This window comes from Nanorana parkeri, unplaced genomic scaffold (genome assembly GCF_000935625.1).
Source record: "Nanorana parkeri isolate BGI_ZX_2015 unplaced genomic scaffold, ASM93562v1 scaffold884, whole genome shotgun sequence".
NCBI lineage: Eukaryota > Metazoa > Chordata > Amphibia > Anura > Dicroglossidae > Nanorana > Nanorana parkeri.
In genome coordinates, this window is record NW_017307152.1 from 558,634 (window position 1) to 572,225 (window position 13,592).

At 46.7% G+C, this 13,592-nt stretch overlaps 1 protein-coding gene across 2 annotated transcripts in view; it reads left to right on the top strand.

The window, feature by feature from the left end:
• Positions 1-11,335, top strand: part of SPACA9 (sperm acrosome associated 9) — a 19,947-nt gene extending 8,612 nt beyond the window's left edge. Inside the window, exons 3-5 of one of the 2 annotated variants that reach the window (XM_018565761.1) lie at positions 2,520-2,722; positions 5,396-5,604; positions 11,290-11,335. In XM_018565761.1, the coding sequence (XP_018421263.1) occupies positions 2,520-2,722; positions 5,396-5,604; positions 11,290-11,294 (417 nt within the window). In that variant the 3' untranslated portion in view covers positions 11,295-11,335. Of the gene's footprint in view, positions 1-2,519; positions 2,723-5,395; positions 5,742-11,289 lie in introns of those variants that run through there. The other variant, XM_018565760.1, reaches the window with a different exon arrangement.
• Positions 11,336-13,592: the final 2,257 nt, after the last annotated feature.

Genomic DNA, 13,592 nt, shown 5'->3' on the forward strand with positions numbered 1-13,592 from the left:
GGGGGGATGGGGCGGTTTGACAGCCAGCCGTGTTAAAGCTGTGCTGTCAGGGACTCTCTGTCCAGTCCCATCCAGCTCACTGACATCACTGGTTGCAAGGAGCACGGCGGGACGCCAGCCAGAGCATCCCGGTCAGCGCCCTGGCAACTGATGACATCACTGATCCGGGTGGGAAGCCGGACAGAGCGTCGCAGGTTCCTAAGAGCTCTTAGCAAACTGGGACGCTGTTCCTGCCCATCTGCCGCCTTCCCCCCACACCTGTTGCCCCCCCAATGCGATGCCGCCTGAGGTGACCACCTCAGACTGGTTCATTATAGGGATGACCCTGATAAAAAATACTACAGTTTTAATTCTTCTTTCATTGGGGTTAAATCAGTTCCGATCCTTTTTTTTGTGTTGGACAATATAGGCATTTTCATTCTATTTCTTCCTAGAATGTTTTTTTTCTACAGGTCATTACGTTAATGGGAAAGTCTAGTGTATTGGTGGCAAGTGCTTATGTTGTGTTAGTACTGCAAAAAGTTTTGTTTTAAATTGCAAAGAAACTTACAATGGGAAAAGGTAACCTGGTTTTCATCCACTACATCAGGGCTAGGCAACCTTGGCACTCCAGCTGTGGTGAAACTACAAATCCCATCATGCCCTGTCTCTGGGAGTCAGCCTGTGTGCCCTTACAGTCTTGCAATGCCTCATGGGACTTGTAGTTGCAGAACAGCTGGAGTGCCGAGGTTGCCGACCCCTGCACTACATTGTAAAAGCAGAGCAGGACCAAGACTGCATGATGCTGTTTTCGAAGTAAAGAGGCAATTCAGAGCAAAGAAATGGCAACCCCAACTTTTGTTTGGGCTAACAGTCAAAAAATATGCATCGTGCCGAAGTTTCCTTCAAAAAAGCAATTATAAAAACGGATTTAAAAAACATTGCCCTTGTGTAATAGCAGTGCTTAGGACTTGTTCATACCAAGCGCTTTCCAGGAGCAGAGCGGAGCAGTTACAGAGCGGATCAAAACTGCGTCCAATGTATTCCAATGGTACACCGCAGCGTTCAGTTCCAGAGCATGTAAAAAAACTGCAGTAAGCCCTATTTTACCTGCTCTGGAACGCATGCAAATGCATCAAAAACACATGCAAACGCCCTGGAACGCACTAAAAGCCCATTCTTTTACCATAAACGGCCCGGAACGCATAAAAACGCGACAAAAACACGGCACAACCCACTGCACTGCGTGTGCAGAAACTCATGCAGATCTGGTCTGCATTTGGTGTGAATAAGCCCTAAGTCAATACTTTACAGTTTATTTCACATAAACGTATTCATTTCAAGTTCCCCTGCGTTATCCCAGACGGAAGACCCCAAAAGTCAACTGGTTCATATGCGATAAGGTCCCACAAAAGACTTTAATGTGCACTGTGGGATGCCAACGCTCCCTCTAGGGCAGGGGTGGGCAACTGCGGAACTCCAGCTGTGCTTTAACTGCAACCCCAACATGGCTGTGCCTCTGGGAGTCATGCCTGTAACTGTCAGTCTTGCAATGCTTCATGGGACATGTAGTTCCAAAACAGCTAGAGGGCCGGAGTTACTAACCCTGCTCTAAGATAAGCTCTCCTCAGCCCTAGAATGGAAACATGGTGACAATGACATGTGTCCAGAGGCGTCCCGAGGCCGGGTGACACCCCACAGTGACATCATCGCGGATGCAGGGCCGGATTCTGCTGCCCCAAGGTCAAGTTCCTCAATGCGCCCCGCCACCCCGCATGAGGTGTGCCGCCGGGTCCTCTTCTCTCTCCTGACAATGTCACGCTCTCGGTCCATGACAGAGTGTCCGACTTTTAAAAGGGGGTGACACCTAAATGACTGTCAGTCATTTTGGTGTCACCCCTCCAGCAATGGTGTCACCCGGGTGAGGGCCACACCTCCCTTGTGATGCCTCTGCATGTGTCTACCCCCATTCTGTGTCTACCCTATTTTAAAGGGACTCACTTAAAGTGCAACAGAAGCCAAAACGTTTTTGTTGTCTTGGGTAGAGTGGACAGGGCTCAGAACACCTGTCAGGTTTTTATTGCTGTCTTAGGGAGATTTACCCCTCTATTTGTCCTGGTGACCGATATCACTGGAAGTGAAAGCTAATCCAAACTTTTGGGTTGTCACAAGAGCAGGAATAAATGGGAAATCTTCCAATGGGGACATTAGTTATGCTGGTGACCCTGCTAAGCACCAGGGTTTCTTCTCACTTCCTGCTGTGGCTATTGGACAGGAAGTGAAGGGAAATCTCCTCTATAGGACACAGATGGCAAAAAAAAAAGCTGAGAGGGAATATAACCCTTCCTTACTCTATCCAAAACTAAAAAAAAAAAAAGATTGTCTTCAGTTCTACTTGAATTGCTAGGTTAGGTGCAGTGAAAATAAAAAAAAACCCTGCCAGTATCGTTTCTTGTAAAACAGATGGCAGGGATGGCAGTGGGAGCAGTACAGGGGATTACGTGGCCCTATTTCTTAGTAATTCATATATTTATTTACAGGTACGCGACTACTTAGACAACAACTGCAACAACAGCACAGATCGCCGGATCCTCACTCTGTTCTTGGACTTCTGTGCGGATCTGGCCGAGTTCTGCGTCCAGCTGCAATCCATGCAGAATGAGACCCGAACAACAAACGGGCTCATAGAGCAAATCATTACTCTTCTCAATCCAACCACTGACCTGACCGGTCTAAGAGCAAAGTAAGTGAGGGCAGAAAATGCCAGGCTTTATATTACGTAGATGGAAACCTTCGTTAAAGTGACACTAAACTCAGGAGATGATCTTCAAAATACATTTAAGTACCCCAACTATTAAAGGAGAACTATGAGGTGAGTGCTTTTCACTCATGCTCATAGTTCGTGCCGACCTGTGACAATGAGACTGTCACAGGTCGGCTCAGTAGATTGGGAAGTGAGCGAACACATAGCGGCATCGCCCCTCCCCGCCAGCGCTGACTGGCGGAACGGACGGGGAGGGGGCGGGTACAGCTGGCTCTGCCTCTAGATAGGCAGAGCCAGCTGTCACTCACGCAGCTGGGCGGATCCAGACATAATTGTCGGGATCCGCTTCAGCTGCTGCATCTCAGTATACCGCGAGCTGTAGCTCACGGTATACTGAGCTTAGGGTGACGGAGGACGCTAGTTTGTGTCCTCCCGTTACCCTTAGGAGGACTATGGGGAAAAGCCCTAACCCCATAGTTCTCCTTTAACGAAAATGTATCTTATTTGGGTATCACACGGCTGTAAACCCTCAAATCATCTCTGAATTGGTGCCGACCAATGGACCCATGATCCCTGTGTATGTTGTAAAGTAGTCACCGCTCCAAGCTCACTCCTGTGATGGACTACAATCTCATGTTTAGTTTACTTATTTCTATTGAGATTGTAGTCCATCACGGGAGTGAGCTTGGAAGGAATGTCTGAAAAGTGTCAGAATTCCTTATCTCTATATTGGCACAAGTCAGAGACCTTGGAAGCACTGGAGCCAAAGGATAAGAATGACAGCCAGGCAACAAGCATTTTGAAAAGGTTTGATGAGCAATGGCAGCCTCGATGGGTCTCTTATAGGTTTCCTTTAAGAGGCTGGAAGCTTCCACCAGAAGCTTCTAAAACAGGTGTCCATCTTTATGAAAGTCCAACGCACTCCATACAGCATTTAGACCCATTCATAGAAGGATTCGATAGTAAAATGGCGGATGGCGCCACCACAACATAGGTCGCAATCTGACATATCATAAACATACCATGTTCAGATAAGAAGACAGGAGGCTTTATTGTTGTCAACAGGAAGCAACATTTTGAGGCCAGCAAGGCAGTGATGGTGACACTGTTACTGCTGCCTAAGGTCCTTAGTTTCCTTGAAATGTCGATCTCCACGTCCTGTCTTTTCATCTTAACATGGCGTGCTGGTGTTATCTTGGATTGACATCTTTATGAAAGAGGACCTGTAGTGTATTGGGGACTGTATCAAGGGGCAAATGAAGCCTTCAGATGTATTGGAGATCAGTTTGACATGCTTCTAAGACCAATCAGAGTTTACTGACGGGTTCATTTGACCTGCACGGCCTCCTTCTAAGCTGCATTGACCAGCTTCAAGCTGCTTTTGTGTTCCCTGTGACTTGTATGAGGAAACAAGCAGCTGTGACACCAACGCCTGTCAACACAAACCTTTAACCTTTAAGACCTATAAACTCAGGACCGGATTTACTCTCCCTGCTGCCCCAAGACCGGGTTCCTCAATGTGCGAGCACCCAACCACCCCCCGGGTGGAGAATGAAAACTGGATAGCGGAGGCGACAGGGTTACTTTGAATTTTTTTTATTGTTTTATTTTCCTTTTTTATCACTTTTTTTTAAATTCCTTTTTTAAATTTTAATTTATCTTGTAATCTTTTACTTGTATTATTTTTGATAATTTTCTTTATCTTGTTTTTTTTATTTATAATTATTTTCTTATTATTTTTTACTTTAATTATTACTTATTATTTTTTACTTATTTTTTTATTTGTCATTTTTTTAATCAATTTTTTTTTCACTTACATTTATTGCTATCACACAGCAGCTAACAATCCACTGTGTGATAGCAATTGGAGGTGACAGGTTCTCTTTATTGAACGTGTCACCTCCAATACAGGGGTTCTAGCACAGCACTGTGCTGGAACTCCTGTGACAGCTGAGAGGGGAAGACTGCTCTCCCCTCTCACTGTATACACGGAGCGGCAGGGTTAGTTTTAACCATGCCACTCTGCTCGCTGCTCTCCATCCTGAAGACGTCGGCGGCCAGCGAGGAGAGATACTCGGCGGCGGCGGGAGGACGGAGCCAGCATGGAGAGAGGTAGGTGCGGGGGGGAGGGGCAAAGCAGGACAAAATGTAGAACACAAATTACTGCCTGGCTCCCGCAACTGCACTTCCCGGAAGTCGGGAGACTTCAAACCACTGCCGCCCCTCTGCTCCCTGCCACCCCTCGGTGGCCTTGTGGGGAATCTGCCCCTGGCAACAGCACAAGGTTCCTCTAGGATTTGGGGGACCATTTAAATAAAATGTTTATAGGGCAAGTGCTGAGAAGCACTCCTGATGTCACATAGACCTGGACACTACTTCTAGGGTAGTTGAGAAAGATATTCTTCATTATGCTCTAACCATTCCCTATAACTGTAATAGGGGGCCCATTGCTGACTATGTCCAGTACTGGTGCTCCCTGTATGCAGCTCAGTGTCATTTTTCATGTTGCCTGTAGTATACCCATTCTCAATGCCCATGGCAGTTAGATTCTCCCTCTCATGTGGGCCTATGGAAAAATCAAACATACATCGCTAGCTCAGGGCAGTCTGAATAATGTACTTTAATCATACATCTGTCATGTTTCTACCATAGGTATCCTCATGATGTTGTGAATCACCTCAGCTGTGACGAAGCACGTAACTTTTATGGCGGCATAGTGAGCATCATTCCGGTTGTTCTGGACTACATCCACGAGGCTGTGTCGAGGCTGAGCATAATCCAGCCGCGTGTGGAGGACTCCGAGACCTTAGACAGGCTTATGGCCTTTCAGAAGAAAATGCAGCGTAAGGCAGGAAATCAAGGTGCGACACAAAACACGGGAGCTCAGACCACGGTCAGTCAGGGAAATCTTTCTGCCCGCTCAGTTAAAAGAAAGAAAAGGTATTTAGAGTCCTTCAAACCAGCCTGGAGGCCGTCTGGCCGCTTCTACACCACATAATCTATTAACTGTCTTCACTCCGCATTTCTTTTTTCCGAGAGAGCAGTTACAAAACATCAATTCTAAATTTCTTTAATCTCTCAGTCACTGATGCAGCCACCCCCTGTAGCCCTGTTGGGATTAGCCTAAGGCCCCGTTCACATATAGCGACATACCTTTGCAGCGGCCGGGATAGCACGACTTTCGGGGCGACGATCCAGCGACGGTCGCGCGACCTTCTCCGTCGGGCTCCATAGAAAAAAAAAAAGCAAAATCGCGCAAAATCCGCCGAAAAAAGGGTCCGGTAGAAGCGACTTGCGACGAGCAACGAGCGACATGGAGTTAAGACAGCTCCATTGAATAGCATTGGCCGGCGACTTCTCGCGATATCGCGCTGCAAAAATGCGCGAAATCGCGTGACAAGTCGCTATATGTGAACGTGGCCTAAAGCTGGCCATACACCTTACAACCATCGCACGTCTTTCGTTATGCGATGGTTGTAAGGTCATTAAAAGCTCGTACAATCTGCCCATCTTGGACAGGCAGATCACAAGCCCCCCCGCTGATCCCGTTCGATCGCGGGATCACCCGCGATTATAGTACGATAATCGGCAGGTATATGGGCACCTTAAAAGTGTTTTCCGGTTGAAGCCATGACCAAGATTTCTGTCCCACCCAAAGTCCCTTATTGTTGGGTTCAGAGTATTTGTAAAGTTCTTTATTTCCTTATGTGGTGTGTCATAGGTCATGTGCCCCCATGCATTTATAATATCTGAGATATGACAGTATTTCATCTCTTCCAAATGTGTTATTGGAGCAGTGATCAATACTATACCGGTATTTCGGTAACGAGTACCAATATTTTTTTTCCGGTACTTGCCGATACCAAATACCGAGTACCGGAAGTCCCATTTAGGAAGCCAGGTGGCGTGTAAAGACTCGCCACCCGGCTTCCCGATTAGCAAGGAAGCCGTCCCCATGCCTCTCGACACTATGTGACGAGAAACCATGGAGCCGGCTTGCTGGCCAATCATGTAAGCCGGACGTTGTGTAATGACATGGATCATGGCTTCCTGATTGGCCAGGAAGCCATGAGGTGACGAGGGAGCATGAAGCCGGCTTCTCGGCCATTCAGAAAGCCGGTCAGGGTGTCATTACACGCTGCCCGGCTTCCTGATTGGCTCCATGCTTTCTCGTCACAAGTGACAAGGGAGCATGGAACCGGCTTCCTGATACAGGAGGTATCGGGCTAGGCATCGGAACATTTGGGCAAGGAGTACTCACCCAAATACTCGGTATCGGCACAGATACCAATACTAGTATCTGTGCAACCCTAATCAATACCTTATGAAAGCAGCTGCTTTCTAAACCAAAACAGTGTTGTGGAGAATGCAGCCTGTGAAGGAGTTACAAGGAGCGGTGCTGATGATGCCTCTGCAAACTATTCACAGAATGCTGGTGTATTGCCAAACAGATTTGTAGGTTTTGGATTGAGTGGTGACAAATCAAAGCCTCTGCCATGTGTTTCTTGTTTAGGTCTTCAGATGTGCCCCTTATTTCCTGTCAGTGGGACAGGAACACAGACAAAAGTGACATGATGGTCAACGTTCTAGCTCTTCCGCACTCTATTAAAATAAGTCTGTCATTGCTGTGTCCCCATGACTAGTTACTAAAGCGAAGTTGATGCAGATGCTAAAAATTAAAGGCCAAATCTGGGCACAATAAGCAAACTGGAGTTAAAATTCTGTTTCACTTAAAAGAACTATGAGCTGAGTGCTTTTCACTCATCCTCATAGTTCTAGTCGACCTGTGACAATGAGACTGTCACAGGTCGGCTCAGTAGATCGGGAGGTGAGCGAACACATACCGGCGTTCACTCACTTCTCGATTCTGTCACTGCAGAGAGCCGTGACAGGGAAGGGACTGGATTCCCCCCTCCCTGCTCCGATCCTCCAGCGCTGACTGGCGGAACGGACGGGGGAGGGGGGCGGTACAGTTGGCTCTGCCTCTAGATAGGCAGAGCCAGCTGTCACTCACTCAGCTGGGTGGATCCAGACATAATTGTCGGGGTCCGTTTCAGCTGCGACGTCTCAGTATACCGTGAGCTGTATCTCGCGGTATACTGAGCTTTGGGTGACGGGAGGATGCTAGTTCATGTCCTCCCGTTACCCTCAGGAGAACTATGGGGAAAAGCCCTGACCCCATAGTTCTCCTTTAAAGCCACCTGCCATATTGTACACTTTTTTTTTCTGCACTCTGCAAGTTTTCTTATTTGCATATGTCTGGAAGTCCAGCTCCTGCTGTACTTACTGGTCACCCCCTCTCTTTCTTACCCTTTACAAAACACACACCCCATGGCTTTGTTTTTGTGAATAGGCAGGAGGAGGCAAAGGTCCAACCGCAGCACTGAGGTCTATGAGACCGGCAGCATTTACAGCCAAGCAGGCTGGAATTACATTGGGAGCTGGACTTCCGCCTACATGTAAAGAAGAAAATTTGCATGATGAAGGAAGTGTATCATATGGTAGGCGGCTTCAGAGGAAACAGAGTGTTCAACTAATTTAATAACACTACACTTATTTGTGCTCCGGGTTGGGCTTTAATGGCCAATGCTCTCTAAATGTTGGGTAGGAACGGGTGCATTAAATCCCCGCTCTGGGCTCCTGCCCTCCTCTTCCACCCCTTGGGATCCCCAGGGTGCTGTTGTTGTGCCAATCTGAAGGACACACGAAGTTTGGAGGTCTGTAGCTATTGACTCTGCAGACAGTTGGCGACTTCTGTGCACTGTGCGCTTCAGCATGCGCTGACCCCGCTCTGTCATTTTTTGTGGCCTACCACTTCATGGCTGGAGTTGCTGTTGTTCCCAGTTGCTGCCACTTTGTTATAATCCCACTAACAGGTGACAGTGGAAAATTTAGTAGCAAGGAAATTTCACGGAACACCTGAATCCAATGATTTGGAGGGGTGTCCGAATACTTTTGGCAATATGGTGTGTATATATGTGTGGCATCACAGAGGTGGGCTCTCTTTCATGGTGCCAAATAGATACGGCATGGTTTTGTACTGGGAACACCATCATTTGGCCCGCCCATCACTGTTACTAAGCTGTATCCCATAGTTCTCAGTTCAAATGGGGCCCACTGTGGATAGCAATGACTTCAAGGCCCAAATACAGAGGCGCTGGCTGGTCTGTGTGTAATCAACAGAAGGGAATGTTTTCCCCAATACAGATGCAGTAATAAAACCTGAAAGGTTCTAACTTCAGTATTCCATCCAAAACTAAACATGATCTTTGCTTGAATTCCACTTTAATTATGCACTTGCAAAATCACATATACAGGTGAAACTCGAATAATTAGAATATCGTGCAAAGTTCATTTATTTCACTAATGCAACTTAAAAGGTGAAACTAATATATGAGAGAGACTCATTACATGCAAAGCAAGATATTGGCTCTGCCTCTAGATAGGCAGAGCCAGCTGTCACTCACTCAGCTGGGTGGATACAGACATAATTGTCGGGGTCCGTTTCAGCTGCGACGTCTCAGTATACCGTGAGCTGTATCTCGCGGTATACTGAGCTTTGGGTGACGGGAGGATGCTAGTTCATGTCCTCCCGTTACCCTCAGGAGAACTATGGGGAAAAGCCCTGACCCCATAGTTCTCCTTTAAAGCCACCTGCCATATTGTACACTTTTTTTTTCTGCACTCTGCAAGTTTTCTTATTTGCATATGTCTGGAAGTCCAGCTCCTGCTGTACTTACTGGTCACCCCCTCTCTTTCTTACCCTTTACAAAACACACACCCCATGGCTTTGTTTTTGTGAATAGGCAGGAGGAGGCAAAGGTCCAACCGCAGCACTGAGGTCTATGAGACCGGCAGCATTTACAGCCAAGCAGGCTGGAATTACATTGGGAGCTGGACTTCCGCCTACATGTAAAGAAGAAAATTTGCATGATGAAGGAAGTGTATCATATGGTAGGCGGCTTCAGAGGAAACAGAGTGTTCAACTAATTTAATAACACTACACTTATTTGTGCTCCGGGTTGGGCTTTAATGGCCAATGCTCTCTAAATGTTGGGTAGGAACGGGTGCATTAAATCCCCGCTCTGGGCTCCTGCCCTCCTCTTCCACCCCTTGGGATCCCCAGGGTGCTGTTGTTGTGCCAATCTGAAGGACACACGAAGTTTGGAGGTCTGTAGCTATTGACTCTGCAGACAGTTGGCGACTTCTGTGCACTGTGCGCTTCAGCATGCGCTGACCCCGCTCTGTCATTTTTTGTGGCCTACCACTTCATGGCTGGAGTTGCTGTTGTTCCCAGTTGCTGCCACTTTGTTATAATCCCACTAACAGGTGACAGTGGAAAATTTAGTAGCAAGGAAATTTCACGGAACACCTGAATCCAATGATTTGGAGGGGTGTCCGAATACTTTTGGCAATATGGTGTGTATATATGTGTGGCATCACAGAGGTGGGCTCTCTTTCATGGTGCCAAATAGATACGGCATGGTTTTGTACTGGGAACACCATCATTTGGCCCGCCCATCACTGTTACTAAGCTGTATCCCATAGTTCTCAGTTCAAATGGGGCCCACTGTGGATAGCAATGACTTCAAGGCCCAAATACAGAGGCGCTGGCTGGTCTGTGTGTAATCAACAGAAGGGAATGTTTTCCCCAATACAGATGCAGTAATAAAACCTGAAAGGTTCTAACTTCAGTATTCCATCCAAAACTAAACATGATCTTTGCTTGAATTCCACTTTAATTATGCACTTGCAAAATCACATATACAGGTGAAACTCGAATAATTAGAATATCGTGCAAAGTTCATTTATTTCACTAATGCAACTTAAAAGGTGAAACTAATATATGAGAGAGACTCATTACATGCAAAGCAAGATAATTCAAGCCGTGATTTGTCATAATTGTGATGATTATGGCTTACAGCTCATGAAAACCCCAAGAACCCCAAATCCACAACCTCAAAAAAGTAGATTATTACATGCAATCAATAAAACAAGGATTGTACATAGAACAATATCGGACCTCTGAAAAGTACAAGCATGCATATGTACTCAGTACTTTGTTTGGGCCCCTTTTGCAGCACTTACTGCAATTACTTTTGCACAATATTCTAATTATTCGAGTTTCACCTGCATCTGTAAGGAATATTAACCATGGAAAAAGCTTCCAGTCATTGTTAAGGGAAAAAAAAAGCAAAATCACAGGCAAGAGGGGAAAGGGGGAGAAGGTTCTGGGTGACTCTGTATATCTCCTCCTATGGCTACTGCAGGAGGCAATGTAACTGATCTGATAGATGTACATTATGGCTTCATCATTACTTTCTATAGCAAATTAATACGCTTAATATTATTTAGCCAATAACTATGGCTGCCTTCAGCCTTTTTAAGTAGTTCAGCAGTCCATTTACAGCATGTATCACAGTATAATCATCTTTTCTCATATATGCCATGTGATGTAAGCAATGAATTATAAGCAATGGTCATTATGCTGCACATTTAATAAAAGCAAAATGATTCACTCATGTCATTTTTTCTTTTCTTTTTAGGTTGAGTAAGGCTGCTGATAGTACTGTGGATTAAATAAAGAGAACATAAAGGCAAACTAGTATTTTCCATTGTCTTGTACATTTTCCAAATCTACTGTTATTGCAAGAGTCAATGAATGTTACAGAAAAGGGATATAAGTTTACCATTCTCTGCCTTTTGGCTAAGATCAAGTGTAGTATCTGTTCTTATCAGTTGCCAGTGAAGAACGACACTGTCCATCTAAGGAGAGAGGTGGATGGTGGCTTAGTATTCACCGGCGTAATTGGTGGGTGCCGGAAGGGGTTCAGTCCCTTCTGGATGAGCCAGGCCCTGATGTGTCGGGTTGACCCCAGTGGGGATGGACCTCCGAAGGTGCTACCTTCTGATGGGAATGGGTGCTTGCTTGGTCTGGCTGGAGGGTTGGGGGGGGCGACAGAGCCCGTGGTGCTGTGCCCCCTGGGGGTGGCAGAGAATCACATTGGGTGTGGAACCCCAGCACCGAGTCACTGACACATGGACACGGCCCTTCAGCAGTTTCTGCACAACGCCTATTGGACAGGCCTTATGGCTAGTCCGGGGCAATATTTTTGCACTCCGGCCCCTAAGGCCTGTCAGCGTGGTGCACTGGCCCTTTAGATTTATTTATTGCACTTTATGATTGAAATTTTGACCCACAGAGACTAAGGGTGCAGGTACTTTCAGGGCCTTTTCCCGACGTTGGGGGAGGAGATTCTATGCCCTCATATAGGGTTCTCTGTCTCCTTCCACCTGGGGGGGGGGGACCGGGGGGAGGGTGGGGAAATTGTGGCCCCTTCTCTTCGGAGAAGGACCAAGCACTTTTTTACATATGTGATTCACTTTTTTTGTTCACAAGGGATTCATTTTCGAGCATGCTCCGCGGGCTTTCGAAAAAAAAAAAATCTGGGCCCATAACTGGTGTTTTAGATGCGGCCGATCCATTCATGATCTGCAAATATGCCTTTGGCCCACATATAATATAGCAGTCAGCCATGCACATTACCCATAGGAGAAAATCAAGCTTTGCTCTCTTCCATTGAGGGGCACAGGAATTCTTAGACTGTTGGGTTAAACAGTTACACAACCAGCATACCTCCGTTTTTGTGGTAGTGTCCTCAGGACATCAGTGGGCATGGCTTCTTTAGCTCTGCTGTTCTCCATTCATTTGGAAGATTTTATCTTTTTTACTAGCAAAAGCTGCTGGTAGAGTCAGGTGGGTAGAATAAATCCTAGCAGTCTTTCCAGTCCAACAATGAGGGCAGGTTTTCCTAAATTTATTCTGGTGCGCCATCTGCAACAGCCCTGAACTTCTGGAAATTCCCCCAGCCATCTACAGCTACTGGTAATTAAGGCCGGATATAAAAACCCTGCAAAGCTCTCTAACTAGCCAAGCAGCTCAGCTTCCCAGTTAATTATATACACTGGTTTGGCAGTTCACGTAGGACTCTGTTATTTAGGTCAGGCCAGTATGTTTTCAGTCAAGCACTAAGTGAGTTTTCCTGTTCCTGTCTCAGCAACCTACTCTGAGAGCTCCTAACAGGCCTATGCAAGGTTGAGCTTCCCCTCTGAGTATACAGTCTATGTGACATTTGCTATAGGTGCAATGTAAGTGTGTGTAAGTGTGTGTAAGTGTGTGTGTGTGTGTGTGTGTGTGTGTGTGTGTGTGTGTGTGTATATTGCACCTCTCTATTTTCTGTTATGGGCCATACTAGGGAAATGTTCCAATTTACTAACTTCTAACTGGCCTGCACAGCACTGGTTCTAAGCTGCATTTGATGTGGATTGCGGTGTTTACACAGGCTAGTGTCAAACGGAGCTGGTGGTGCTACTGCTCTAGGTGCCTTGGATAAGATGCAAGAGATAAAAGTACACAGACCAAAGGCTGTTAAAAGAACTAGGGGGTCAGGGCTTTTCCCCATAGTTCTCCTCAGGGTCATGGGAGAACACAAAACTAGTGTCCTCCCGTGACCCAAAGCTCAGTATACCGCGAGCTACAGCTCGTATTATACTGAGACACCGCAGCTGGGGCAGATCCCAACAATACTGTCTGGATCCACCCAGCTGCGGGATTGACAGCTGTCTCTGCCTGTCCAGAGGCAGAGCCAGCTGTACTCGCCCCCTCCCCCGTCCGTTTCACCAGTCAGCGGTGGAGGATCGGACGGGGGTGGGGGGGGTGGGTGGTGAAGGGATGGGGAGATGGCTGTGGGGTTAGATTTCAAGTGCAGAATTGCTCCCAAGCAGCAGCAGCTTCTGGAGGTGCAGGTGTTCAAATGTAGTGTTCTTAATAAACTGCTTTAGCTTTAAG